Source organism: Athene cunicularia (genome assembly GCF_003259725.1).
Source record: "Athene cunicularia isolate RWA chromosome 1 unlocalized genomic scaffold, athCun1 chr1_part2, whole genome shotgun sequence".
Taxonomy (NCBI): domain Eukaryota; kingdom Metazoa; phylum Chordata; class Aves; order Strigiformes; family Strigidae; genus Athene; species Athene cunicularia.
In genome coordinates, this window is record NW_020799092.1 from 3,339,548 (window position 1) to 3,365,406 (window position 25,859).

At 47.5% G+C, this 25,859-nt stretch overlaps 1 protein-coding gene across 1 annotated transcript; it reads left to right on the forward strand.

Moving 5' to 3' along the window:
- Positions 1-4,218: 4,218 nt before the first annotated feature.
- On the forward strand, positions 4,219-25,275 carry SREBF2 (sterol regulatory element binding transcription factor 2). Its single transcript, XM_026868583.1, has 18 exons — positions 4,219-4,605; positions 5,484-5,665; positions 6,647-6,787; positions 8,615-8,836; positions 9,960-10,074; positions 10,259-10,440; positions 11,214-11,406; positions 12,404-12,585; positions 13,268-13,541; positions 14,492-14,661; positions 14,877-15,045; positions 15,620-15,740; positions 17,508-17,617; positions 18,920-19,052; positions 19,582-19,750; positions 20,921-21,106; positions 21,999-22,110; positions 22,789-25,275. The coding sequence occupies exons 1-18, from the start codon at positions 4,221-4,223 to the stop codon at positions 23,007-23,009; spliced, it is 3,267 nt and encodes a 1,088-aa protein (XP_026724384.1). The 5' UTR covers positions 4,219-4,220; the 3' UTR covers positions 23,010-25,275.
- The last annotated feature ends 584 nt before the right edge of the window (positions 25,276-25,859 follow it).

The window sequence follows — 25,859 nt, forward strand, 5'->3', positions numbered from 1 at the left end:
GAGGCCACGCGTGTCCCCCAGCGCGGCGCGGGCAGCCGATGGCCAGCTCCGCCTGGCGAGCGCTTTTGAGCCACTTTCACGGGGTTGACCCACGCCGGAGGGCGTCGAGGCAGTAATCGCAAAAAGTAGTGTGGGAGTGTGGGGGTCCGAGCCCCCGCAGCCGCCGAGCCTTTCCTCTCACCTGTGGCCGCTGCTGGCACGGGAGAGGGTTGGAGAAATTACCTTGCCGCTCCCCTCCTGCCTCAGACCCACGGGGTAAACGGTGCTGCCGGGGGTTCCCCTCGTGTTTGTTCGCAGCTCTCTTAAAGTCTGTGCTGAATGATTGCCAGAGCTGTGCCGTCATGAGTGCCTGTGGGAGGGGGCTGTGCCTCCTCACCCTCTTTCGCTGAAACAGGTGTAACTGCTTAAATCCCCCTTTTTTCCCCCTGTGTCACCTTACAACTTCACTGCACCAGCGGCAGAATTCAGACCCACGAGAAAATCAATCCCCATTTTCCACCGAAGTGCAGCAAAATGAAGCGTCTGTGTATCAATACCTTATTTAGTCAAACAGCTCCTGAACACCCATTAAAAATATATTAAAAATGTTATTTCTCGATGAGCTCTCTGCTGTAGGCTCGAGATAGGGCCCTGGCTCAGCTTCCTTGCTCTGCTCAGCTGTAATCCCAAACAGAGCTCGGTTTTGGGGGGATGATGTCTAAAGCATCCTTGTTTAGCAGTTAGGACATAAAATTATACAAGTGCTTTTAAGTTTATAATTGTGATTGATTTGCAGCGTAGGTAGGGGCAAAATATATACCCCTTTTTTTTTTTCTTTATTATACGTAGAAGAATGTACCTTATGAGGATATAAGGGGCTTAGTTATCACTTGAAAAGTTGATGATGCAAATCGAAGGTGGTGTTTGCTCTGTTTAAGCACCATTAAGAAACCATTAAGTAATGATTTCTCGAAATCCATATGGAAATAGGGACTAATTCCAATGAACCCAGAGCCAGCTCTGAACTGTGGTGTGCCTGGGTAGGTGTGATTCAGAGTGATGAGTAATTTAGGAGAAAGAGCTTCAGCTTCCTCCCTGGCTCCCAGGGTGGATTTTCCAGGGTAGAATGGGGGGAGGTATATAATAATCCTGCTTTTTTGTGCTCTGACATGGATTCATCTTGGGATATGAAATTCTGCAAGGGTTTTGATTTGGTTTGTAGGGCTCCTTGTCAGTGGATCTTGGTGATTCTCTCCTCTTTAGGCTGAGGGACCCTCATGGCCTGCTGCATGGCTTTGGATTTTCTGCAGTAGAGGAGGAAGAACACTGATCTGTCAGGCAGATGCACTGATTGCTCTGAGATGTCAGTGCTCACTGGGATCTTGCTCCAGGTTGGGGATTCCCAGTGCTGAGCTAAAAGCATGTGGCTCTACCTCCTGCCCCAGCATGAGCTCCTCTGCCAGCCGCAGACACCTCCCTTGCTGGCATGGCGGCACTGGGTAACGCTGGAGAGTGAAGTCTGAGCTGGTCGTGGGTGTGAACCATGCCTGAGGTTTGGGGCAGAGGGGGTGTTTCTGTCGAGGTGGGATCTCCGCCACTTTCTGTTTCTCAAAGCACAGCATCTCAAGGAGTGTGAGGGAGAGCAGCCCCTGTGCAGGCTCTGAGCCGTCACCAGGGAGAGGCAGCTAGAGACCAGCCCTTGCCTTTCTGCCAGGTACTCGGGCGCTGGGCTAATACAAGCAGCAGAAGTCCTCAGTGGGCTTGGTTTCATAAGAACTTGTTGACTTTTTTTAGCCTTGGGCTGGGCTGAGATAGTTTTCTGCAAAAACATCTCCCCTTGTGTTAGAGACAGACCTCTTCGGCACTGGGTGATCTGGTGACGATGGGTTTATCGCTGCAAGCTGTCCTCCAAAAGCACCCAAGCCTTCTAACAGTCAGTGTAGGCACTCGCTCTGTTCTCTGTGTAGGCGAAGGTGTTTTAAAAGGGAGGGATTTGGATTTTGGATGTTGCTGTTTCTACTGCTTTTTTATTTTCCTCATGTGGCTGTTAGGAAAGCTTTTAGGCACTTTAGAAGAGATGGGTTTGATCTCCTGGCAGTCTAATTTTGAAAAATCAATCATAAGACTTTCTGCATTTATTGAAAATTAAGTCTGTGATAAAGATGTGATTTAACTTGTGAGAGCAAGAGAATTTTTTTAATAAGATATTAAATCTGTGTTCTTTAAAATACAGTATGTGAAATATGGCTCTTCCAGAGCAAATCTTGTCCGATTTATGTTTATTCCCCATTTGCAGTAGTGCTGTCTGATAGTGAAATAGCAGTGCCATCAAATGAAGAGCTAGAGGAGCATGTAGTTGGGATTATCAAGTTTATAGTGTTGGTGGTTATTTGGGATGGTATAAGCTGCAGTCAGTTGGAGGATGAAAAGCTGATTAATATCCATCTAGATGTTGTGCAGAAGTGTTAATCTTTAAACAGCTTTCCTTGCTCTGGTAATGTTTTGTGGAAGTTTACTGAGGCATTGCATTAAAAAAAAAAATAAATCTTTCATTCATCTAGTTAAAAGCAGAGACAAAGGTTTGGTCTGGCTGGTCTCTGACGGTGGCCACTGCTTGATGCTGGGGGGAACCATGCATCCACACTTCATGTCAGGTTATAAATAGGTCAGGAGGATACATTTCCCAAGCTCCTACATTCAACAGACTTGAATTCTTAAGACCAATGGTCGTGGTCAATGCTTAAATGTGTGTGAGGGTGCGGAGAGATTGCTGTCAGAAGGGAAGAAGAGTAGTATCTTAGAAATATGGCCAAAGGTTTTTTGAGGGAACAAGAAGCTTGGAGGATGATCCCTTTGCTCTGTCCCAGGAGTATCAGACAAATTAATTGGATAACATGTGGGTGGCATTTCAGAGAAGGAAATTAATAGCCCTCTTACTGCTGGGACAACTTCCACGGAAACATTTTGTGAAAAGTTGGCTTCTTTGAACCCCCTTCATAAACCACAGCAGCAATGTCCTTTGGATTTGTGGATGAGAAAGCTCCTGGTGTAAGGACCCTTTTGTCATATTTTTTCCTATGAATCAGAAATCTATTTTCTACTTTCTAAACCTGAATGTATTATTTAGTTATAAAACCTCTGTTATGTTTGTGGGTCCCCTCCCTTTTTTCCTACTTCCAGAAAAAAAAACCCCGACTTTCAGAAAGTTGTGGAAGAGACAGTGCAGCATGGACAGATCCTGGGGTGGGGAATGATATGTGACTCCTCACGCCACCACCCACACACAAATCAGGGGAAGCATTCAGGTAGCTTAAGGTGCGTAATTGAATTAAATGGTATTAGATGGAGCGAAGAGGAAGCTTTACTTAAGAACAGTGATCTCTTGGTTGTGAAATTTTTTTCCTCTGTGGGGGAGAGCTATAGCATTGCAGTAGGAGCCTCTTGATGTGGGCTGATAAAATCCTGGAGAAGGTGGGATGGAGAGAAATTGCTGTGCAGTGATTGCAGGCAGGGGAAAACTAGGAAAAAAACCCCACAAAACAAACCAGAAAAAGTTATTCTGGTGCTTTAAACACATGCGTGGATTTCTCCTGCTACAGTTCTATAAAGTGTTGTTTCCTTTAGTGTTTTTTTCCACAATTTCTCGCATGATTGAAAGTAAAACAAAGTTAAGATGACTTCTTATTCCATTTCTTCATTTTCCAGATACTTAGTGGGGCATGAGGAATAGGGGCCTTAAAAGTTAAGTGGGAGAGTGTGCTGGAATTGTGGAGAAGTTGGTTTCTTCCTTCTGCAAGGATTTGACAGGAGCAGTGACAGAATAAGACATAATATTTTAGGTATATTAGACTAAATTTTAGTCTGTGCTTGGATCCTGTAGTGTGGAAAAGTGTTGTAGGAGAGTTCTGCCTTTCCTGCTGCACAGCGGCAGCAGTGTCTCGCTGCTGGCCACCTCTTGGTTTCTCTGTGGAGATGTTAGGTTGGTGCAGTATGTTCTCTGGAGGTTTTGAAGAACCCTGAGCTCCCTTCTGTGCATGCACACCAGTATTCAAATTCTGACATAATGGCAAGTGTCAAAGTGCATGGGCAATAAAATAGCACTGGATCACAGAATTGTCTAGGTTGGAAAAGACTTTGAAGATCATCCAGTCCAACCATCAACCCAATATTAACAGTTCCCAACTACACCATATCCCTCAGAGCTAATTTGACCCTAACGCATTTTCTTCTGTTTTGCAGAGATGCTGCAGTTTGTCAGTAACCAGGCTGGGGACTTTCCAGATCTGTTTTCGGATCACTTGTGTGGCAACTTCCAGGGCAGCAGCAGCAGTGGCAGCAGCGGTGGGACCCTGGAGCCGCAGTTGCAGCGGCCGTACAGCCAGGTGCAGCTCCAGCCTTTTCCGCCACCCCCTGCCTCCCCCCAGCTCCAGAGCCTGCCGGTCAAAGCGGCGCAGGCAACACCTCCGGCCCTTCCGCGGTCGGCCCCTCTCCTACAGCGCCGCCCCCCACTCCAGCCTCAGCTCCAGCAGCAGGCCGTGATGATTACACCGACGTTCAGCTCTGCTCCCCAGACCAGGATTATCCAGCAGCCGGTGATCTACCAGAACGCGGCCACGAGTTTCCAAGGTAGCGGTTGAGGTGCTCAGGCTATAGGTGTGCCTGGTGCACTCACAATAAGCGGTGTCAGTGTTCAGACTCCAAAAGCATCCTCGGCCATGACAAGCCTGATGATCTTTTGCTTGCAGTGCTGCCTGTGGGGCATCCCTTCTCCTGCCTATGTGGCTTTGGAGTTGGGAGAGCATGAGAAACAGTTACAAATGAGACCTTGTACAACTCTTGAGATAGTTATCTTCTTGCTTCTCTGTCATGGACTTCTCTCCTATGGCTCTTGGGAGGCCTGAGAAAAGTATGTCTAAAAAATGGTTGCTGGCAAGCCTGTCGTCCCACTTATTGGGGACAGTAGGCAGATCCAGTCCTGAAGCTCAGGTCTGCCTCATGTGACAGTCCGAAATGAAGGCACATTTTAACTACCAAACTCTCTAGTGCAGTGCTTGCATTGAGCAGAGACGCTTGTAGGGATATTTAGGAATGACCGGATCATCATTTGTGGATGCCAGTTGTCTTGATCCTCTTCAGCAGGCGTTGATTCTTTATGTGATAAATAGTATCCTATGGTTCACCAAGATCAGTAGGAGTAGGCAAGTGCTGGTTGGATATACTGCATAATGTTACTGAAGTAATGACCGGTGCTATCGGACCAAAGGTTTTTGATTTCATTCTCTTAGCTGATCCTCTGTGCCTCCTGGAAAGCTGCTATTCTAGGTGGAGTGTCCTCTTTGAAGAGGCACCAAAGGAGCTGGAAGCTTCCCAATGTGTGGGATGTGTTAAATGAATGCTGCCTACCAAGGAGCTCTGGAAAGAAGAGTGAAGCTAGGAGCATTTGCAGGCTCCAGAACAGAGATCTGTGTCTCTGGACTATTCCTGACATCTCTTCTGCTTTTCAGTTCTCCAGCCTCAAGTCCAGAGCCTGGTGACGTCCTCCCAGGTTCAGCCAGTTACCATCCAGCAGCAAGTGCAGACTGTGCAGGCCCAGCGAGTGCTAACGCAGGCTGCCAACGGCACCATCCAGACGTTAACGCCAGCTACGGTCCAAACGGTTGCTGCACCACAGGTCCAGCAAGTTCCAGTAAGTAAAAATGCGGAGTGATGCAGGGATCCAGCAGAAGAAGAAATTGCTTTTGCAGGTCTGATCCCCTGGCTTGCTAGGGAAAAGGTGGCAAAGCCTGTAGGGCTGGTGGTCCTGGCTACGATTGCTTTTGCACAGACTTTTTTGCATGAGAGGTATTTCTAGCCAGCCTGTGTTCCAGAATCACTTTATGCTTGTCATGAGTGAGAGTCACTGTTGCGAGCTGTGATGTGACTTCAAGTGGTGGGCAACGTTCAGAAACCATTTTCACTAAAACACCCGCATAACTAAAGTTGGTCTGAAATATTGTATTAGATAAAAGTGTTTATGGCTAGGGGACTGTCTCAATATGACAGTGTTGCTCTGGTACAGTTGTACTGTTCCATCTATGGTGTTCTCTGCATTTGAGAGTCAACAAGGTATTTGAAAAAATAAGAGCAAGCTGTGTTATGGCAAAATAACTTACAGTTGGTGTTAATCTGTTTGATATTCATGGTTATTTGTATTATTCATGGGTATTCATATTCCTTTCAGTGAAATTGGAGGGGAGGGAAGCTACTACAGGTGTTTGCCAAAGCAGGCTGTCCTAGCCATGTTAGACTCTGAGTATTCAACCAGTTAATGTAGAGAGCTAATTATAGATGTAGCTGGAGAGCAGAAGGGAGCTTTTCCATCAGCTCTTTTGTGTTTTTACATACTCATTTACTTCTGCTGACTGGTTTGAAAACCAGTGTCTTGGTGTTCCCTTCGCTCCCCTCCCTCCAGAGTTGTTCAGACTGTCTCATGGTCAGAGTTTGCATCAGGGGCCAACAAAAATCATCCAGCTGATGCAGGGTGCAAGGTGAAAGAAATACTTGCCCTTGTTTCTGCCAACCACTGAGATAAAAAGTTACAACTCTACATCGCTTGATTTCTGACTACTGAGTTCAGCAGAGAAATATGTGCCTATTCTCCCTTCACCCATAACTCTTTTCAACCTAGGTTCTGGTCCAACCTCAGATCATAAAAACGGACTCTCTTGTCTTGACAACCCTGAAAGCAGATGGTAATCCCGTAATGGCTGCAGTACAGAACCCAGCGCTGACAGCACTCACTGCTCCCATTCAGACCACAGCTCTGCAGGTACCATGTGGATGTTCCCTCTTCCCTGTCCTCACTGATATCCTTTCCCCATTATGCAAGGAAGAGATTTGGGCTTTAGTATTCTGCAGTGGTGCAAACAGGAGGGGTTTTGAGGGCTGCCCTAATCATGTCCAGAGTGAGTAATACTCTACTTCTGCCAAGACTAAGCACACAGATTGTACTTTTTTGGCAGCCTCCCACATGGCCAGTAAGCAAAGACCAAGGGCACGTTTCTGTTTACCTTTTTCTGGTATTACAAGGAGAGGAGTATGACCTAAAAATTCCATCCAGTTTTTAACCTCTAAAAGATACTTGAAACTGAAAGCAAACTCAGTCCCAATACCTGTGGAACTGTCTTTTCCCTCCCCGTAATGTCTAATATCAGTATGTTGAATGTGAAAACAGGGCGTTTGCAGTGAGGATTCAGTATAATCATTGGAGATGGCAGCTGTGCTTCATGGCCTCCACTTCTTATCAACTCTGAGAAACTTTTGCCCCCAAAGACGCATTTATTATGATCTCTTACATTCTGAACAGACATCTGTAGACATGGCACTTGAGACATAGTTTAGTGGTAGATTTGGTTCCAAAAGGATCTCTGTTCAAATTTTTACTGGGGGAGATAAACTTGCAAGTCTAGACTTAATTTGACTTCTTTTGCACAGGACAGTAAGCTGCTTCTATACTTGTTAACAGCCAGGCTAAGATCTTCAATCAACCTATTGCTTTTAGATGACATTTTCATACTGAGATGAGGCTTACATGATTGTGTCTGTCTGAGACACAATCCGTAAAGCATTTTGAACACATTCAAATTTCGTGGAAATTAGCCAAGGAAAAATGTAGGACTTAAGTTCACTTATTTGTCAAGTTCCAGCTTGAAATGAAACTAGGTTCATTTCTAATATCCCAGGTAGAAGACGTATTTCAGAGTTGAAATTGTTCCTGAAGTTGCTTGTGGCTAGATTATTCTCATTTGTGTTAGTCTGTCTTTTGACAGAAGTAACTCTTCCTCTCCATAACCACTTCCCTGATCCTTGGTGTACTTTAGAGAACACATGTACCCTTCTCAGTCTTGTTTTGCTGGGTTAAGCATTCTAAATTTTCCTTACTCCAACTGTCCTAGAAGCCCCTCTGTGGAACTGTTCTGGTGGGATTCATCATCTTTTATTGCAGAGTACATACTGCTTTAGTTTGGTGTAGATGGTCTGCACTACATCTAGATGTCCAAATTTGAGCTTTTCATGCCAGTGTATACCACTCATTGCCTTAGTTCCTCATCTTAAGGCCTTTTTTTATAGCTTATGGATCTGTTTTTTTTCCATTTAATCAAATTCAAATCAACTTCATTGCTCAAGTCAAGGTTTGTTTTTCCGTAGTCGGATCCTCTCTACCACTGCTGTTACCAGTTTGGAAGTAGCATTGCCTGTTGCTGATTTGATGACTTCATTTGTCCACATAAAAGATGGATGTGGACATTTGGGGTGTAAGAATTGCAGAAGCAAGGAGGAGCCTTGGTCTCTTTCTCTATTTAGTGGATGAACAGAGCATGGTACTGGTGGAACAGCGTTGATGCTCTTGGAGAACAAGAGATGTTCTTACTCCACAGTGACCAGTGTGGCAGGCAGAGTGGCAGATTTTTCCTGTGCTGCTGTGCCAATGTTCATGCCAGCTAAGAAGATGTGAGGAAGTTGTCATATCTCTTCTTTTCTGAGCTGTACAAACTTTTCCTGATTCTTCTTTTCTTTAATCCTTTTTCTTTTACCATCATAAACATTACTGAATTGGCCGATTGCTCATGACACTTGTTACGCATGGTCTTTTTAGACCCTCGTTGGGAGCAATGGGACCATTTTGACAACAATGCCAGTGATGGTGGGACAAGAAAAGGTGCCTATAAAACAAGTTCCTGGGGGTGTCAAGCAACCGGAGCCACCTAAAGAAGGAGAGAGGAGAACAACTCACAACATTATTGAAAAGCGGTACCGGTCATCCATAAATGACAAGATCATTGAGCTGAAGGACCTTGTCATGGGGACAGATGCCAAGGTAAAGATGTGGAATAAGAGCAAATCTATTTGTCTTCACATGCTTGTTGCTCTACCAAATGAAGCAGTTGGGTACATATGACTGTTAGTAGCACGCACACATGCATTGGGGTAAGACTAGTGAGAAACACTTGCGCGATGGAAAGCTTGATAATTGTATTCAGGAACAGTCACCTGTAAAATGTTTATTTTACTATGCTAGTGGTACTGTTTCTTGAAATAAGCTGTACCTTATGTGTTTGTTCTTATGTTAGGTCTAACTTAAATAGGCCCTCTAGGTAGAATATCTAAGTAGATGTTTTGATAACTCTGCCAAACCAGAGCTTGCTTAATTTAAGCTTGCTTTTCTGTGTGACTGCAGCAGGGATGAGAGTTTACAGAGCTTTGGAATTTGTTTCCTTCAGATAGAGTTGTAAAAACTCCTGATTCCTCAAATATTAGAAGCTTTCTTGCACCATGTGCAAGAAATGTCTATTCACTTTACCGCATGTTGACAGACTACAGCGTAGTAGTCTTGATACCTTGCGTGGTCTCTGTACAAATACATGCACTAATGAAGTCACCTCCTGTTCCTGGGTGGAATTGGAAGCTTATGTTTTAAAATGTTGGTAATGTGCAGTGGCTTCATAGTACTTTGGGCTTGCGTTTACAAGCTAAATTTGTCCACTGCTGCTGGAAGCAAGTATTTTCATGGGAATGGCCAAGGGAGTGAGGCAAGGAGACAACCACTTGTCTCAGAATTAAACAGTGAACAATGGTTGACAGTAGCTTGTTTCATCCCAGAAGAGAGCCACTTCATTTCAAAATTATGATACTTTCAAAGGACTATTTCTGGCTGAAACCTAGATGTGAAGTCTATTGTCATTTGGATGTTAATCTGTTTCCATTGTACTATTTTTATAAGATCTTTGAGACACCTCAGCCCTCATGTGTCTTTCAAAGTCTGATACCTTGCCCACAGACTGTGCCCTGCTATTAGTTTCTCTGCAGCTGCTGAGTGGTCCTTTACACCCTTTTTTTTCTATCACCACACAATGCCAAGTGTGGTGGTATCCCTACAAGCAAGGGTGACCCTTTGACACTCTTCATCTAAACTGCTTCCTGTATGTCTTAATTCCTGGCAGATGCACAAGTCTGGAGTCTTGAGAAAAGCCATTGATTACATTAAATACCTACAGCAGGCCAACCATAAGTTGAGACAGGAGAACATGGTTCTGAAGCTGGCTAACCAAAAAAACAGTAAGTTGGGGGGGACGGGGACAGTCAGCATGCATGTAGGACGCCTCTTGCAGTTTTCTTATCCTTGTCAGATAACATGCATGTTGCATTGGTAGTGGCCAGTGTTACTCCAGGTGACAGAGCCAATCTGAGCAACACTGGTAGGGTACAGAAACGTGTACATAATGCACTCTGATTTTTGCAGAGCTGTTGAAGGGCATTGACCTAAGCAGTCTGGTTGACAATGATGTGGATCTGAAGATAGATGACTTCAACCAGAATGTGCTGCTGATGTCTCCTCCAGCCTCTGACTCAGGATCCCAGGCTGGCTTCTCTCCATATTCCATTGATTCAGAGCCCGGAAGCCCACTCCTTGATGATGCCAAGGTATTTGTGTCTTCAGCTGTCAAATTCAAGGCACGTACTTAAGGGGTGTGTAAGGGCCAGAACTTAAATTCTCCAGAGTGGAACCAGCAGATGTCTGGCAAGCAGATGTGTAGGGGTCAGAGATCCTCTGTAAGGATGAGGAAGGTGCATGAGTGTGTTTTATCTTTTCTTAAATGACTGAGACTACTCCCTGAGCTGTATTATTGGAGCCATACCTTAGCTGCTAGAACTGTACTTAGCCTTCAGCCCCTGTAGAGTCTCTGTGGACTGACAGTGCATGACCCAAAGAGCCCATGGCTTTCCAGGGATATATATGTCCAGTGAATAAAGCAGAACTTGGAAATGGATGATGACATCAGTTTTGGTTAATGAGACTGTAAGTAAACACAGTAACAGAAAGTGGTTAGCTGTCTTTGACTGACATGTTTGTTTTGTGTATATCACAGAAGTGGTGGGTCTCCTGGGAGATCCCCAAAAGAGTAAGGACAGCAAAGGTTAATCCTAGCCTAAACCAGAGATCCAGTTAATGATAACTGAGACGACTGGGAGCAGAAGGAAGGTGAAGGCACTCAAATACTTCAGCCTTATCTTATTAAGCTAGGGGAGCCTTCACTCGAGTTCTTTCTGATCATGATCTTAAAAGCAAGTTTTAAAACATGTTCTGTTTCTCCTTCTTCCCTACCCCTCCCTTGGAATAAGCATTTTTTGTTCCACAGAATGGAAAGCAGTTTTTTCCTTCTCTTACTTTTCTCTCCACTCCTATTCCTTTGAAGGTTAAAGATGAGCCTGACTCTCCTCCTGTAGCTCTTGGTATGGTGGATCGCTCTCGAATACTCCTCTGTGCTCTCACGTTCCTTTGCCTTTCCTTCAATCCTCTGACATCCCTCCTGGACGCCCGAGGAGCTACAGAGTCTGACAGCCTGGTGCGCCATGGCTCTGGCAGGAATGTGCTGACCATTGAGTCAGGTAACAAACTAGAATAGTTTGGACCACAGAAAGTGGCCAAGCTTACATGGTCTCCTTAAAGACCATCTCCAGCTGTGGCAGCTGCAGGTCACGAGGTGGACTGTCGGTGTGATTCAGTAGGGTGGTTTGTGTATTCAGGGAGTTGTATGACCTTTGTTTAATGCTTGAGGAGGGGTGATAACTGCAGGGTTGGGCATGGGAGGAGAGCCAGCCAAGAGTGCTTGGACATGGTTCCAGTTTGCATTTGCATCCAGTGTTCTTCTTGCACAAAACCAGCTGTTCCTCAGTGTGGTGAGGCAGATGGGGCACCTGTTTGTAGCCCAGCAGCCTGGGCTCTCAAGATAGACCCTTGAAAAGTAGTTCAGGGTAAAGGGCTTCCTCCTGTCCTCCCCAGTCTTTGAGGCATGTTCATCTTATATTTGTTTTTAAGGTAACGGTCTGATTTTTGTAACTTTATTATTAAGTTGTAGGTGAAGAATTACTTCACAAACACTGTTGCTCTATGGGCTTGCAACTGTCTTGTTCAATATGCTTATTCCATAATATTAATAGTTTAGAGTACAGCAGCTTAGGGGAGGACAGAGGATTCTCTTGGCATGCTGTCATTTCCCTGACTGGTAAATACACTTCCTTGGTGTCGCTTTGTAAACTTAATTAAAACTAGAAAATGACACTGAAGTATTGAGTACCCATGGGTGTGTCTGATAGAAAAATCAGAATACAAGGTACTCCAGGAAAACTTAAGTGCTGACTCAGTTTTTTTATAAACCAGTCTTGTAAAAATAACTATTTTTTTTTTAGTTGGGAATGTTGTGGCTTGGAGTTTGGATGAAGAGCTGTTGATACAGGTGTTTCCTGATTAAAATGCAGTCTGCAAAAATTGATACCACATGTGGCAAGCATAGCAGGACATCCTTCTGGGTCTGTGCTTATCCTGTTGCTAGGCTTTCAGTGTCCAGATTGACTTTCAACTTTCCTTTTGGGATGTCCATTGCAGATGCAGGTGGTTGGTTTGGCTGGATGATGCCCACGCTGATCCTGTGGCTCGTGAATGGAGTGATTGTACTGAGCGTGTTCATAAAGCTCCTTGTGCATGGAGAGCCAGTGACCCGGCTGCACTCAAGGTCATCGGTCACATTCTGGAGGCATCGTAAGCAAGCAGACCTGGATTTGGCACGGGTAAAGTTGACTTGTTGTTTTGTGCCAAACACATCTTCTAGGAAGGGATGTGGGTAAATGTGGCCTAGTGAGGCAGGGGCTTGGCACTTGCAAGAGCATGATGTTCCCTGAGTGGATTACCCTGTCTGATTTCAGAGGAGCTAGTGCTAGGTTGTCTTGAGTGGATTGCCATCCTCCCTCAGTCTAAACTAGCAAGACATGGACATCAGCAGTGAAAGAGGCTCCTAACTTCTGCCCTTGTTCCTTGCTGCTGCATCTTGTAGCAATCTTTGGCAGCAAGGTCTTGGTTTTTGTCCAGAATCTGTCCTCTGCTGTGTGTCTTTGTCTACTGTCCTCCAGCTTCTTGGAAGTCTTCTGAATTGTTGAGGCAGCATTTGACTTTTGATATGGGGACCCTGAAACTTCCATGTGGTTTTAGAAGGCAGGAACCTCCTTTCACCTATTGCCAATGTGTTTTGCAGGCAGTGCTGGATCAGAGCCATGCGTGGAAAGATATGTGTAGGGCCAGATTTGAAGCTGGTGTAAATTGCCTTCGTGTTTACTAGGACTGTGTTGGCTTCCCTCAGCTAAAGATCTTGTCTTAGCTTGCGCATCAGTTTGTCTTGCTCCATGCCGAGGAGGTCCCGAAATGTCTCTGGGATGGTGCTTCCAGTTGTTGAAATTTTTGTCCTATTACTTGCAGGGGGATTTTGCTGCAGCTGCATCAAACCTGCAGACTTGCCTGTCGGTACTTGGCCGAGCACTGCCAGCTTCCCGCCTGGACTTGGCCTGCAGCCTGTCCTGGAACGTGATCCGCTATAGCCTGCAGAAACTGGCGCTGGTGCGGTGGCTACTGAAGAGGACTTCTCATCAGTGGCGGGCCAGGGAGGCTACGGCAGGCTTTGAGGATGAGGCCAAGACCAGTGCTCGGGATGCAGCTCTAGCATATCACAAGCTCCATCAGCTCCACATAACAGGTAGGAGCAGAGGTGGCAGATCTGCTGTGCTTGTTTTGCCAAATGAGGAGGCTCAGATCTGATCCTGGGGGATACAGAGAGAGCACTACAGCCTCCTTCCTCTGGGAGGGCTGCTGCTGGAAATCAGCTCAGCAAATTTCAGAAACCACTTACTGAAACACAGGCTCATGCAATAGAAGAGCTCTGTAAGAATGGCCAAAGCAACAGCAGTATCTCAAGTTATATGTTCCTGAGTCTGCAGAGGTGGCTGAGAATCTTTCCTAAGCAGCAGTTCATTGAGTCCAGTCACTTTTTGCTGCTATTAAGGGCTTGTTTCATCTCTGTCACTTGGGAACTTGATGTGGAAGCCAAGACTGGGGTTAATTGCTGGGAGAATATAAATTTCCGAAGCTGTGTAGAGTGCAGATTGCCAGTTGGTGTTGATACTCTTTCAAAACCTGGGTGTGTGCGCATGTACTAAGGAAGTGCTTGAATGTTCCTTGTGAACTGTTGTTTTTGCCATTTCCTTGGCAAACCGATTTTCAGTATTAATAGGCTCCCAGCACATCAGAAATCCAAGCTGAACATCCTTCTGCCCAATCATGCTGTGTGAATTGCAGATGTGCAGATAGGCGTAAGTGTAGGTACAGGTGTGGACTGCAAATGAGTTCAGTTTAAGATAGTGATTAATAGAGTGAGACAAAATTTGCTGCTGATTTTATTCTAACTTGTTTAGCTATTCACAGCTTTCTTGCAGAAGCAAAACTGTGCATGCCAACATTGGTGTCTGTGGAGGAAAGATTTGGTTATGGTTGTACTGTTGCCTGGCAAAGTAGGCATATGATGTTTGTAACTTCTCATGTCAACAGGCTGTCATTGTCTCTTTAGGCCCTGCAAGTCATGGTAGTATTTAGTAGCTGGTACTTCTGCATTAAAAGTTAACACTTTTCCTTTCCCTGCTGCTGCTGCAGGTAAACTTCCCTCCAGCTCAGCTTACTCAGGCTTGCACATGGCCCTGTGTGCTGTGAATCTGGCTGAGTGCGCAGAAGAAAAGATCCCACCCAGCACAATGGCAGAAATCCACCTCACAGCTGCAGTTGGCTTGAAAACCCGCTGTGGAGGAAAACTTGGCTTCCTAGCAGTGAGTTCATTGTCTCCTCTCCCTTCACACCTCCAAGCAGAGCTCTGGGAAGGCCTGCAAGCTGACATTGCTGTAGCTCAGGGCATCTGGTAGCACTACAATTACAATATAGCCTGCAACTGTGATATGAACTGTAATTATGATATGACATTGTTCTTGGTGGTGTGTCTCTTTCCCTGGATGCTGTTCTTAATCTTAGCCTCTCCTTTCCTCAGAGCTACTTTCTAAGCCAGGCTCAAAGCCTGTGCAGCTCGGAGAGGAGTGCCATTCCTGACTCGTTGCGTTGGCTGTGCCATCCCCTAGGACAGAAGTTTTTTGTGGAGCGCAGCTGGACGGTGAAGTCTGCTGCAAAGGAGAGCCTGTACTGCACCCAAAGGAATCCTGGTGAGAGCCACTTGTGTCCTGAGTGCATGGCCTCCCACTGCTTCGAGCATGGGAGTCTCTCCAGCTCTGGGACAAAAGTGGGTGTCTTGTTTGAGAATGTGTTCTTGTATGACTGCCCTGCATGTGGTCTTGATGGGCGAGAGGAGCTGTGGAGCTGAGACATGTTTCCTCCACCTGCAGGAGCTGGCTTTCTTCCCTTTGTATACTGCGTTCTGTCATCCTGCTTGTGTCCTTCACGTGCTGGCACACAACCTGGGTGTGGCCCCGAATGCCTGGGGGGTGACTTTGGCCTGACCAGGGTTTATCCTCTGCAGAGCAGTGTTATCACTCTTCTGCTGAGTGGCTGAAGTGCCAGAGAGATATTTAGCCAAGGGCTGCAGCTTTATAAATGGAAATGGATTAAAGGGTTAAAAAGACCCTGAAAACTTAGTCTTTAGAAATCTTATCATGAATTCCTCAAGAGTTTCCCACTACTGCTCTTCCTTTTGCACCTACATTTTGATGCTTTTTGTATCAGGAGGTGGCTATCACCATATGCAGTGAAACGGTTTGGGTTTTTTTTATTCTTCTCTAGCGGATCCTATTGCACAAGTTCATCAGGCGTTTTGTGAGAACCTGCTAGAGCGAGCAGTGGATTCACTTGTGAAGCCTCAGACTAGGAAAGAGATAGCAGGACAAGAGGAGGAGGAGCCATGGTAAGTTTTGAGTGCCATGCTGGGGACTGTTTACCGCAGCTGCAGGCTCTGAGGCAGAGCTCATAGCAGTTGACTGAACACTCTGGGGAAAATTGAGTGGTTAGTCCTTATTAAATGCTTGAAATGGCTATGTAAGTCTGACCACCACAACTTATTAAAAGGGTGAGCTCTGCCCTTTTGTCTTAAAACCTCTGAAATCAAAGGTGAAGCTGGGTGTGGTAAGGATTTCTGTTACTGGCTTGCATAGTACTGGTTGATTCCTGGACGGGATGGATGGTACTTTCTCTGCTGTGGCAAAGTTTAATGTTCAGGAGCACTAAAATTAGTGTGCATCTACCACTTCTATACACCAGCACATATGTCCAGGGCTCTACGAGTGTGAAAGTCTGGCATGTCAGTGACCTCACCAGCCTGCTACATTATGCATGAGTGTTCTCCTAACTGAAGTGCCACATATACCAGCAGTGAAAAATCAAACTGACATGTGGTCAGAGAGGGAGAGATGATGTTGGCTGAAATTGTCATTGCTTCTAAGCTCTGTGACCAAATGAAAGGGACCAATAGGTGAGAATCGGAGCAGCTTTTTCTACTGAAACATGTCCAGCTCTTTCCTGGGCTCCATGGGAAGTGGAGCCTCAGCCTTTGCCAGTGATTCTGCACTGTTTCTAGCTGGTCTCCAGATATGCTGGTGCCAGGCAAATGCTATGTAAATATGTGGGAAGCTCTGTAAAGATCCTGTCCCCAAAAAGTGTGGGTAAAAGCCTGAAATGAGAAGATAACCTGTTTTTCCCTACCTTTGTAGGGAAAATATTGCACATTTAGCTGCTTTTTTCCCAATCTTATGTCTGTTTTCTAGCATTGTTGCAAGAACAAGCAGCATTTCAGTCTGCTTGCACAATACAAATGCTTGTAACCAGAGGCTGCTGTTGATGATGAAGGAAGGAAGCAGGATTGGTATAAGTGAGGTGGATTGTCAGTATGCTTGTAGGAGTCTTGTCTCCTTTTGGGAAGACCTAGATTTATTGAATCAGCAAGCCTTTTTGTCCCCCTCTAGGGGTAGGAGCTCAAGATCTTCCTCTGTGGCATGTTCCAGGAAATTAGACTGTTGATCCATATGCTACTTTCTCTGACCAATGCTATGAAGGTGTTGTCACTTGCATTCATATTTACATATATGCAAACAGTCACTTGCAGAAGTGTAGTTCAGCCTGTCTTGGAGGCAGTGATTGAAAAGGAGCCTGTAATGAACTTGTAACATATGTCATGTCTATCAGCAGATTCAGGACACTGGAGGGGGTGCTGGTGGCTTCTGTTTAGTATTTGTAGGATTTGGGTTGCTGATACAGATTCTCTCTCACTTTAAATATGTATTACATGCTTTAAGCTGCTTCTTAGTCCCTTCCATGAGAGTGATACCGCCTTTTTTAAGGACTTGAGTACAGCCTGCTCCCCTGTCCCTTAACCGAAGAGCAAATGTCCGTGGCACACAGTCCACAGTAAGTTCCAGCATCTCTGTAGCTGAGGTGAGAGCACTGGGGTTGACTCCACTTCTGCACTGCTCTCCTTGCACAGGGAAATGTAAGGCTACTTCTTGCTGAGTATCTTTTAGGGAGGTCTCTTCAGTGTTGTGTTACTTACAGAGCTTGAACTTTTTGCAGGCTTAGTGGGTCAACACTGTTTAAAATTGTGACTGATGAGAAACACCTTCAGGCGTTGGTATCTCCTGTTTGACAGCATAGCGAAGGTCTGCCTTGCTTCTCGTTTCAGTGAGTTCTCCAGTGCCATGGAGTACCTGAAATTGCTCAACTCTTTCTTGGACTCAATGGGAAGTGGAGCCCCACCCTTTGCCAGCAATTCCGTACTCAAGTCTGCCCTGGGTAAGTCCAACAGAACTGAAGCTCTCCCAGCTGCAGGAACTACTGCTGACATGTGTTCCCCCTCTCCCCTGCTACCTGTCAAACTCCAGGCAAGGAGAAATGCAGTCCTGGAAGTGGGACTTGGTTGCTGAGGAGCAGCACACTGCAATGTGGTGTGGCAGCTCAGGCTGGAAGAGGGTGATTGGGAAGGCTTGTACGTTCGGCTGTGTTGTTGTAACACTGGGTGCCCAGGTGGAACTGCTGATGTTTGTATTGCTGGCTATGTTCCAAGCTGAATCCCATGCCCTCACTGAAAGCTTGCTCCTGATAATGCAAAGTGAGAGGAAGGGTGTAACATATAAACAAACATAGCCGTGTTGCAGTTGAGGTACAAGAAGGTGTTTTTTTCCATTTAATTACCTGTTGGACCAAATACAGGTTGACTTTACTTTCACAGCAGCTGTCATGTATATTCCTCAATCTCCAGAGACCTGCAGTCCCTGCTGTAGGCAAGCTTTGAGCATACATTGGGAAGTGCTTTGTTTGGTCCCTTGGTGTATATTTAGTGGGACAATGAGAGCTGTAGACTCCCCCGAGCTGTGTGCTCATCAGCTTGGCTGGTAGTAGGCTGCTGGAGTACTTGTCTTGCTGTTGGTACAGTTAGCATCTGGCTCACTGGGATGCTGCTGGAGCTTTAGACACAGACTTAACTGTGCTGTACCTAAAATGTGTAGAGCAAACACAGAAGGAAAACTAGATATTTCTTGTTCTAGGAAATTTTTTTGGTATGAAGGGAAGTCAGTGTTTGGGTCAACATTGTCATGAAATTTCAAAGCAGGTCAGAGTAGCCTTTGGTCCTGGGTAGGCTTTGGGAAGTTTTTGAGGGGATGTTAAATAATGGGGGATATTATATAGGAAACCTGAATTACTGGCTTAATGGTGATGGTGATTAGTGCCAAGGCATGGTATATAGCAATGGAGTTGTTTTGGGGTGGTGAGTGGAGATCCTTGTTGGGAAGGAAGTCAACAGATTTCTAGAAAGGTAGACAGAGTAAATTCTTGTTAATGAGATATAAACTGCATCCAAAACGCTGCTTGGAATCAGATTAGAGTGTTTGCCTGCTGCTAAGTTCCTTCATGTTCTTGCAGCACATTTCAGTGTTTACCCAGATGGCTGCATTCCTGTGGGATCAGTTAGGGCTCATTAGCATCTATCTTGGGGGAAGGCACTGACAAGGGCATGTGACCCCTGCCTGCTTCTCCACAAGTGGGAAGGAGCCGGGTGTCCTCTCCTGGGCTGCAGCTTATGATTCTGTTTCACAGGCCCTGACGTGGTGTGCAGATGGTGGTCAGCAGCAGTGGCTATGGCAATCGGTTGGCTCAGAGGGGACGATGCAGCTGTGAGGTCTCATTTTGCAGAAGTGGAGCGCATGCCAAAATCCCTGGAGATGTCAGAGTACGTAGGCCTTGCACAACTTTCAGACCCCTGCTCCTTCTAAACATGGCTCTTCCCCTGATGCTGGAGTTGCATGCCTCTTGTGCCTCTGGGACGCAATAACACAACATGAGAATGTACTCAGCAGTTCATGTGTAGGTCAGGGCTTGAAGACTGGTATTAGAACTGTGGACTGGAGGTATCAGAATTACTTCTTCAGGGTTGTCTTTTGGCTTTGTTCTAATTGCACAGCTTCCTGCCTGCCAAAGTCAAACAACAAAACTCACACACTGATGGAAAGGCTGGTGTCACCATCTTGGTTCTTTTGCACTAAAGCATCTTTGCCAGTTTCCTTCCATTTCTCTGTGCAGTATGTGTAGGTGAGGAACAATTTCCATCTTTCTTCTGTCTAAGAGATGATGATATCTCTGCTCTCAAAGATGGGAGGGTGAAAGCTGATGCTGGTTAATGCTTGAGCTCAGCTCCTGGGGCTGCCCTATGACAGCATGACATGGTACCACTTGAAAGCAGTGTGCTCTTTCTCTTTCAGGAATGCCCTGGTGAAAGCCACCTTCTATGTGTGTAAAGCCATGCAGGCCTCATTGTCTGGGAAGGCAGATGGACAGCAGAGCTCCCTGGGTCACTGTGAGAGGGCCAGCAGTCATTTATGGAACAGCCTCAACATGACCAGCGGCGGCTCTAGCACCATCCTCAACAACGTAAGAGTTATAAGCCCCCGGATAATACATGGTCTGTCTTGGTTGTAAGGTTGGTCTTGCTGCAAGTGTATCATTTCTGTGTTACACTGTTGTATCTGCATTCTCTGTATCCATCCTGTGTCTCATGGGAGTAGAGGGGAAACTTCCTCCCTTTCCTTGCAGAGGGCATTGACATCTTTTTGCTTCTGCTTTATGGAGGAGCAGAGCTGCAAGTACAACGTTGTCTCCCTGGGCATGGTCTCAGATAGCCAAGCTCTCGCTCTTCTCCTGCCAGTAGCTGTCACCCCTTTCTGGTGCTTTGACCGCTTTGGATTTGGCCCATGGGAAGCATCCCTCTCCTTCCTCCAAATGAAGTTGCTGACACCTGTAAAGCAGGACCTCATTAAGTCAAATATACTCTGTTTCAGGCAGCACTCATGAGTGTTTGAACCCTCCTCCGCAAAAGTGGGACTGTGCCATGCTATTCCTGAGTTTGTGTGGGGTTTGCTTCTCTTCTTTCCAGGTTTACCTAAAGCTGGATCTTCTCTTCGTGGCATATGGGACACAGTTCTGATCCCTTCTGTCGCTCCTGGGTGGCAGCTGTAGTGCATTGTAGTTGCATTGCATGTTGTGGCAGTAACTGTGCAATGTTTCTGCAGTGCAGTACAGAGGCACTCTCCACTTTGACAGTGCAGATAGAGTCCCCTGAGAGCAACCAGAACAGCGAGTGATGCTAGGGGGCATCAGCAGATGGGAAAAAGGGATTTGAGCAGCCACTGTGGGCTGTGTCAAGACTGCCTTTGTTGTCTCTCCAGGTAGCAAGGCTGTCTTTGTTTCCCTCTAGTTAGTATCACTGTTTGGGCAGAAAAGCCTTTACAGAAGGCGGGGGCGTTGCTGGTGGAACTTGTCTGAAGTGGGGTTGGGGTCAGCCTTGCCAGAGGTGTTGGCCCTCCTGGAGGGGACAGCAGCTCCTTAGGCACAGCCTGGCACTTGGGCAGAAGGCAGAGTCCTGCTCCCTTTGGTGCATTGCGGTAGGGTGACTTGGCTGGGAGGGCTGGGGAACTCCCCCAGGGGTCAGGAGGTGCTGCAGCCACCTTCCCATGGGCTGTATCAGCAACTGTGTAGCAAATGGCACTCATCTGATGGCATGTGTTAATAAGCACGTGTGCCCGGGTACCCTGGCTCTTGCAGATGATCCAGCTGCTGGCCTGTGACTTGCTGCTCTCTCTCCGCACCAGCCTGTGGCAGAAGCAGGCGAACGCCAGCCAGGCCCTGGGTGAGACCTACCACGCCTCAGCCCCTGAGCTGACGGGTTTCCAGCGTGACCTCGGCAGTCTGCGCAAGCTGGCCCACGGCTTCAGGCCTGCCTATCGCAAGGTGACGTCTTGCCTTCCCTGCCTGCTCTGCCTTCCAGCTTAGCTATAGTCTTTCCTGGGGGGGTGATGGGAAAGCTGCAGCACTTGGAAACGTGGAGGGTGTATGGGCCTGAGCAGTTTGGACACCTGGGGTAGGATGGTCTGCCACCAGCAGCCTCCATACTTTTACTTGGTGGGTGATAAAGGGCCTCCCATGGGAGTCTGGTGCATGTGGGGAGGTGTCCACCTTAGTTTCTACCTAGAAAACCATCAGCACTGTTGTACTGCCAAGCAGATACCATGGCATCCTGTCCCTTAACGTGGCTTCAGACCTCATCAGTCCCTCCAGGTAGTGTGCAAGGAGGGCCATGTTGGCCCTGTGGGTAGCTGGGGTGGTGTCAGATGCCTTCTGTACCTTTAGAGCACCAGGTGCTTCTCTGGGGATTTTCTGTTTAGTCTGTCTAGTTCTAAGTCTCTATAGAGGAGATGTAGTCTTAGACTTGGACAAGAGAGTTGTCTTGGTATTGTCCAGCTCTCGATTTCAAAGTCTGATGCTGTTATTAGAGCACTGCCCTAGCAGCCTGGGGTGAGATGCCTGCCTAGGCCACAGTGCTAGGGCTTGCTCTCCCATTTTCTACCCTGTTCACTGCTCTTGTTCCTCCCCCTTTCCAGGCCACTCAGTTATGTGTCAAAAGCTTTTTCCCCCCCTCTTCACAGTTGCCCTGACCTGCGAATTTCCCAGAGACAGGTGGGAAGATCAGGGAGCTGTGGGGAAGTGGGTCTCTTCTTTGTCAAGGTGTCAGCACTCCACTCTCAAAATGTGGCTGAGGGATGATGTGAGTTCAGCTGCAGCATCACCCCTATGGCAGCCTGCCTCTCACCCTCCCCCCCAACAATCCTGCCTTCCCTTCCAGGTCTTCCTCCATGAGGCCACCGTGCGCCTGATGGCAGGTGCCAGCCCTACCCGCACCCACCAGCTGCTAGAGCACAGTTTGAGGCGACGCACACCCCAGAGCAGCAAGCAAGGTCAGCCCCGGGGCCCAGGCAGCGACCCCACTACCTGTGGGGCTGGGGAGGGGCAATGCTTAGGCAAGGTGGGGGGGCGTAGCAGCAACCTGCAGCCTCTTCCCCATGTCTGAGGCTCAGGATAACAAGCTCCCGTCAGCCTACGGCTCACAGCGATGCTTCTGCCATGCTCTCTACAAGCTGGCTAACGTGAGCTGCCAGACCTGGGCTAGAGGTGTTGGCAAACAGGCTGGAAAACATTTGCCTTGATGCAGCCACGCGTGCACAAAACTTGGCAGGCTGGAGTTTGGGGTGGTCGGTGCAGAAGAATGCCAGGAATCCTGAAGGGGAGTGCCAAGAGATGTGGTGCTGATTATAAAATCTCTTGGGTGTTTAAGGAACTGGGCAAGATGTGTGTGCTGGTGCTGGGATGAGCCCTAGGAAGTGAAGTGAAAGGGACTGTCTTTGTAGAAGACAGGATTGCCAGTCAGTCCCTGCCTGACTCCAGCTCAGACTGTTTTCTGCTAGCCCAGAGCAGCTGCTTCGGTGTCCACAGGGTGTCCCCCATAGGGCACCCTCCCAGCTGTGAGATGCCAGCCAGAGATGCTGGTGCTCACTGGTGCCAGTTGAGAGCCTGCATGGCAGGGTTTTGTCATGCAGGTGGAAGCTCCATCGTGAGCTTTCTTTCTTTACCTGTAGGTGAACTGGACACGCTGCCAGGCCAGAGGGAGCGAGCCACAGCCATCCTGTTGGCCTGCCGCCACCTCCCCCTCTCCTTCCTCTCCTCCCCGGGCCAGCGAGCGGTCCTGCTGGCTGAGGCCGCCCGCACCCTGGAGAAGGTGGGGGACAAGCGCTCCTGCAACGACTGCCAGCAGATGATTGTCAAGCTGAGCGGGGGCACGGCCATCGCTGCCTCCTAACGCTGGCATGGGGCCACCTCGTGCGAAGACAGCCTGGTAGACTGTCGGCATGGACTTCCTTTCTGGAGCTTAAAATAAAAAAGTGCTAGGTTAGGGCTGTGCCGATGGGATCGTGATGGGTGGGAAAGGGAGGGAGGGTTTTGTTTTGGTTTTGGTTTGTTTTTTACTTTGCCCCAGGTTTAGTTTTATTAGCCCCCTTGCTTGTTCTCAGGCACTGCAGCAGGAATCTGTCTAGTTGTGGTTTTCATGACCATGCCTGGGGCCATTGGGAAGTGCTGCCCCAACCCAGGGCAGGAGCCCACAAGCCCAAGGGATAGAGAAGTGGCACATCCTGTGTCTGTCCTCAGGGGCATCTTGTTCCCTTCCCGAATACTTCAGTGGAAAGAAACCTTTGGGGAGGGTAGAGGAACCCTGCGGGGCTGCTGGTTTCTGGGGCTGTTCCTGAGAGAGAGGGGGAAGGCACCAACTTTCCTTGAGCTGGTGTCAGGAAACTGAAGCCCCTTAGACCCAACTTACAGAGGTGCTCTGGAAGTATCACTTGGGGCCAGTACTGCCTGACAAATTTCTCTACAGTTTTTATACAGGTTTTTTTTATAGGAGTGTTTGTGGCTTTACAAAAACAGGGAATGATGCAGCAGATTTCCCTTCTCTGCTTCACGTGTCTCCTTCCTGTGATAGCTGCCTCTGTTTTTTGGCAGGAGGCTGGGTTTGTGGCAGTCTGCAATAGGCAGAGCCTTGTAGAAGTCTGGGGCATCCCTAGTCTTCTGGTGCTGGGTGGCAGCAGAGTTGGATGTGCAGCGCCCTGCATTCGGCGTGAAGAGTGAATGCTGCTCTGGTGCCTTTTTGTTGATGCAGAAACAATTTTTAGAAACAGGGTTTTTTTCATTTTACTGAACTCCCAATCCTAGAACTTCAGGTGTTTCTCCTTCCGTTTAACTGCTCAACAGCTGCTGAAGTCCTGCAGGGACTGGGAGGCACTGGTTCAGGGTGTGTCTCCCAGCTCTGTTACAATTGCTCTTCAGAGCAGTTTGTCTTGCAGGTGTTGAATCGCATGTGACTTTCCAGGAGGGGAAGACGGATTGGGGACAGGGATGGAACGGTTTGCCCTCTTTCTCTCTGCCTTTCTTGTTGCATCTCTCCAAAGGAGTGCAAAGTGGTTGCCCTCTCACATGTGCAAATGTGGAAACCAGCCATTGGCAGACAGGCATCACTGTTTGCACCAGTGTGTGCTCAGTGTCACTGGCTGCAGGCACTTAAACAGGGCAGCAGCGCAACCTTATCCTGTCCCAGTCAGGCCTGTACAGCCCGATTCCTCCTGCAAAATCAGAACTTGAGCTGTCTTGCAAGAAGCTTCTACATGTATCCAGCTTCTGCAGAGGGGCATGAGAGCTTGAGCTCCTTCCAGAATGAGGGGAAAAAGATGGGGTCTTGTCTCAGTTTGCATGGGGTCTTCTGGCATCAGGGAGGTTGTGTTTCCAATCAGTGTAGGGGTTCCTCTGGCAGACATTTCTGCTTTGAGCTGGTATCCTAAGTGCGCAGAACAACTCTTGGGTTTGGGTGGGTTTTGATTGCCTATTTCAAGCTTCCTAGCCTATTTAGTGATCCTATTTTGGAGGGTGGATCACATCGTCCTACTTTTTCTCCTCTTAAGTGGCTCTCACACTGTGTTTCCTAAAGTACAGAACCCCCTTACCTGTGGCAACCTCAGAGTTACTTCACATTTTCCCAGATTTGCATCTAACATGTGGGAAGTTTTGTGCTTTAGTAAAAGAAGTGAGACTTCTGGAACACTGAGATGCTGTGGCTTCACTTTGTCAGTGGAGGTGGACTGAGTCCTGGGGGGTGGGCTGCAGGGAGTACTGGCTGGGCTGGGCTGGGGATGGAAGGCTGCTGCGCTGAAACCCTGGTAGTTAATGGCATGATCCATGGAGAGTCTTAGCACCTGCTAGTAGTTCTCTCCCCTCCAGGCCAAGGGATCTTTGCCCTGTTTTTTCTATACTGTTCATAAATTTGCTGCCCATCTGCCCTACAACTTTTTTTATATGTGTGTATATATACTGTAACTTTGTTTGCGGGTGGGAGGAAATTGTTTTATGGATTATTTGAAGAAAGTCTATTTATCCACATGGAGTTTGGAGTAGGGATGCTTTGTGAAACTAGGTGTAACGTGGTGGGGAGGTTCCCCAGGGAACATATCTGCTGTCTGAAAACCCTGTTCCAGGGCTCCTGAGCATCTGTTACTTAATAAAGGCGAACGTTACCACCACTTCCCGCCTGCCCTCTTTCTCCTGGCCTTTTTCATCCCACCCAGCAGTTGCCTGTAAGCATAGGTGAGCCTGAAACAGAGACATCCAACTGCACAAGTGCCTTGGGAAGCTGTCACTCCTTTGGAAAATGGAGCTGTATGGCTTGCAATGAGACGATCCCTTGGTGGAGCAAGTGTGGTGTCTTCTGTGATCCTTTGGAAGCAACCCAAGAGGCTGAGGGCTTGAGCAGAGCCAAACGAGGCAGAGCTTGAGCCAGAAGCCTGCAATTTTAGGAGCATCTCTATGGGAGGAAAGCTTTTACCTGACCTTGCTTGGAACAATGTCCTTTTGCTCTATCTCTTCATTTCTCTGCTTCCCCCTGGTAAAACTCTGTCAGAACCATTAAACTTCAGCCACAGATCTGTTTGCTTTTCACGTAGCTGCTCAAAGCATTTTGCAGTTGGCCCAGGAAGCTGTTCCCACCACATCCCTCATTGGGGGGGGGTTCCCTGGGGGCAGGGGCTTTGCACCCTGCCGCCTGTGGGGAAGGGGCTGGTGTTTTGGGAGCAGCACGGGGTCCCCCAGCCAATCCATACCAAGGCAA

What these genes read in the sequence shown, in the direction of transcription:
- SREBF2 (XM_026868583.1), top strand. Translation starts at nt 4,221, where the DNA reads ATGCTGCAGTTTGTCAGTAACCAGGCTGGGGACTTTCCAGATCTGTTT. An exon ending in CACTCCTTGATGATGCCAAG is followed by an intron (nt 10,441 to 11,213) that starts GTATTTGTGTCT and finishes ATTCCTTTGAAG; the next exon opens with GTTAAAGATGAGCCTGACTC. An exon ending in CAAGAGGAGGAGGAGCCATG is followed by an intron (nt 15,741 to 17,507) that starts GTAAGTTTTGAG and finishes TTCTCGTTTCAG; the next exon opens with TGAGTTCTCCAGTGCCATGG.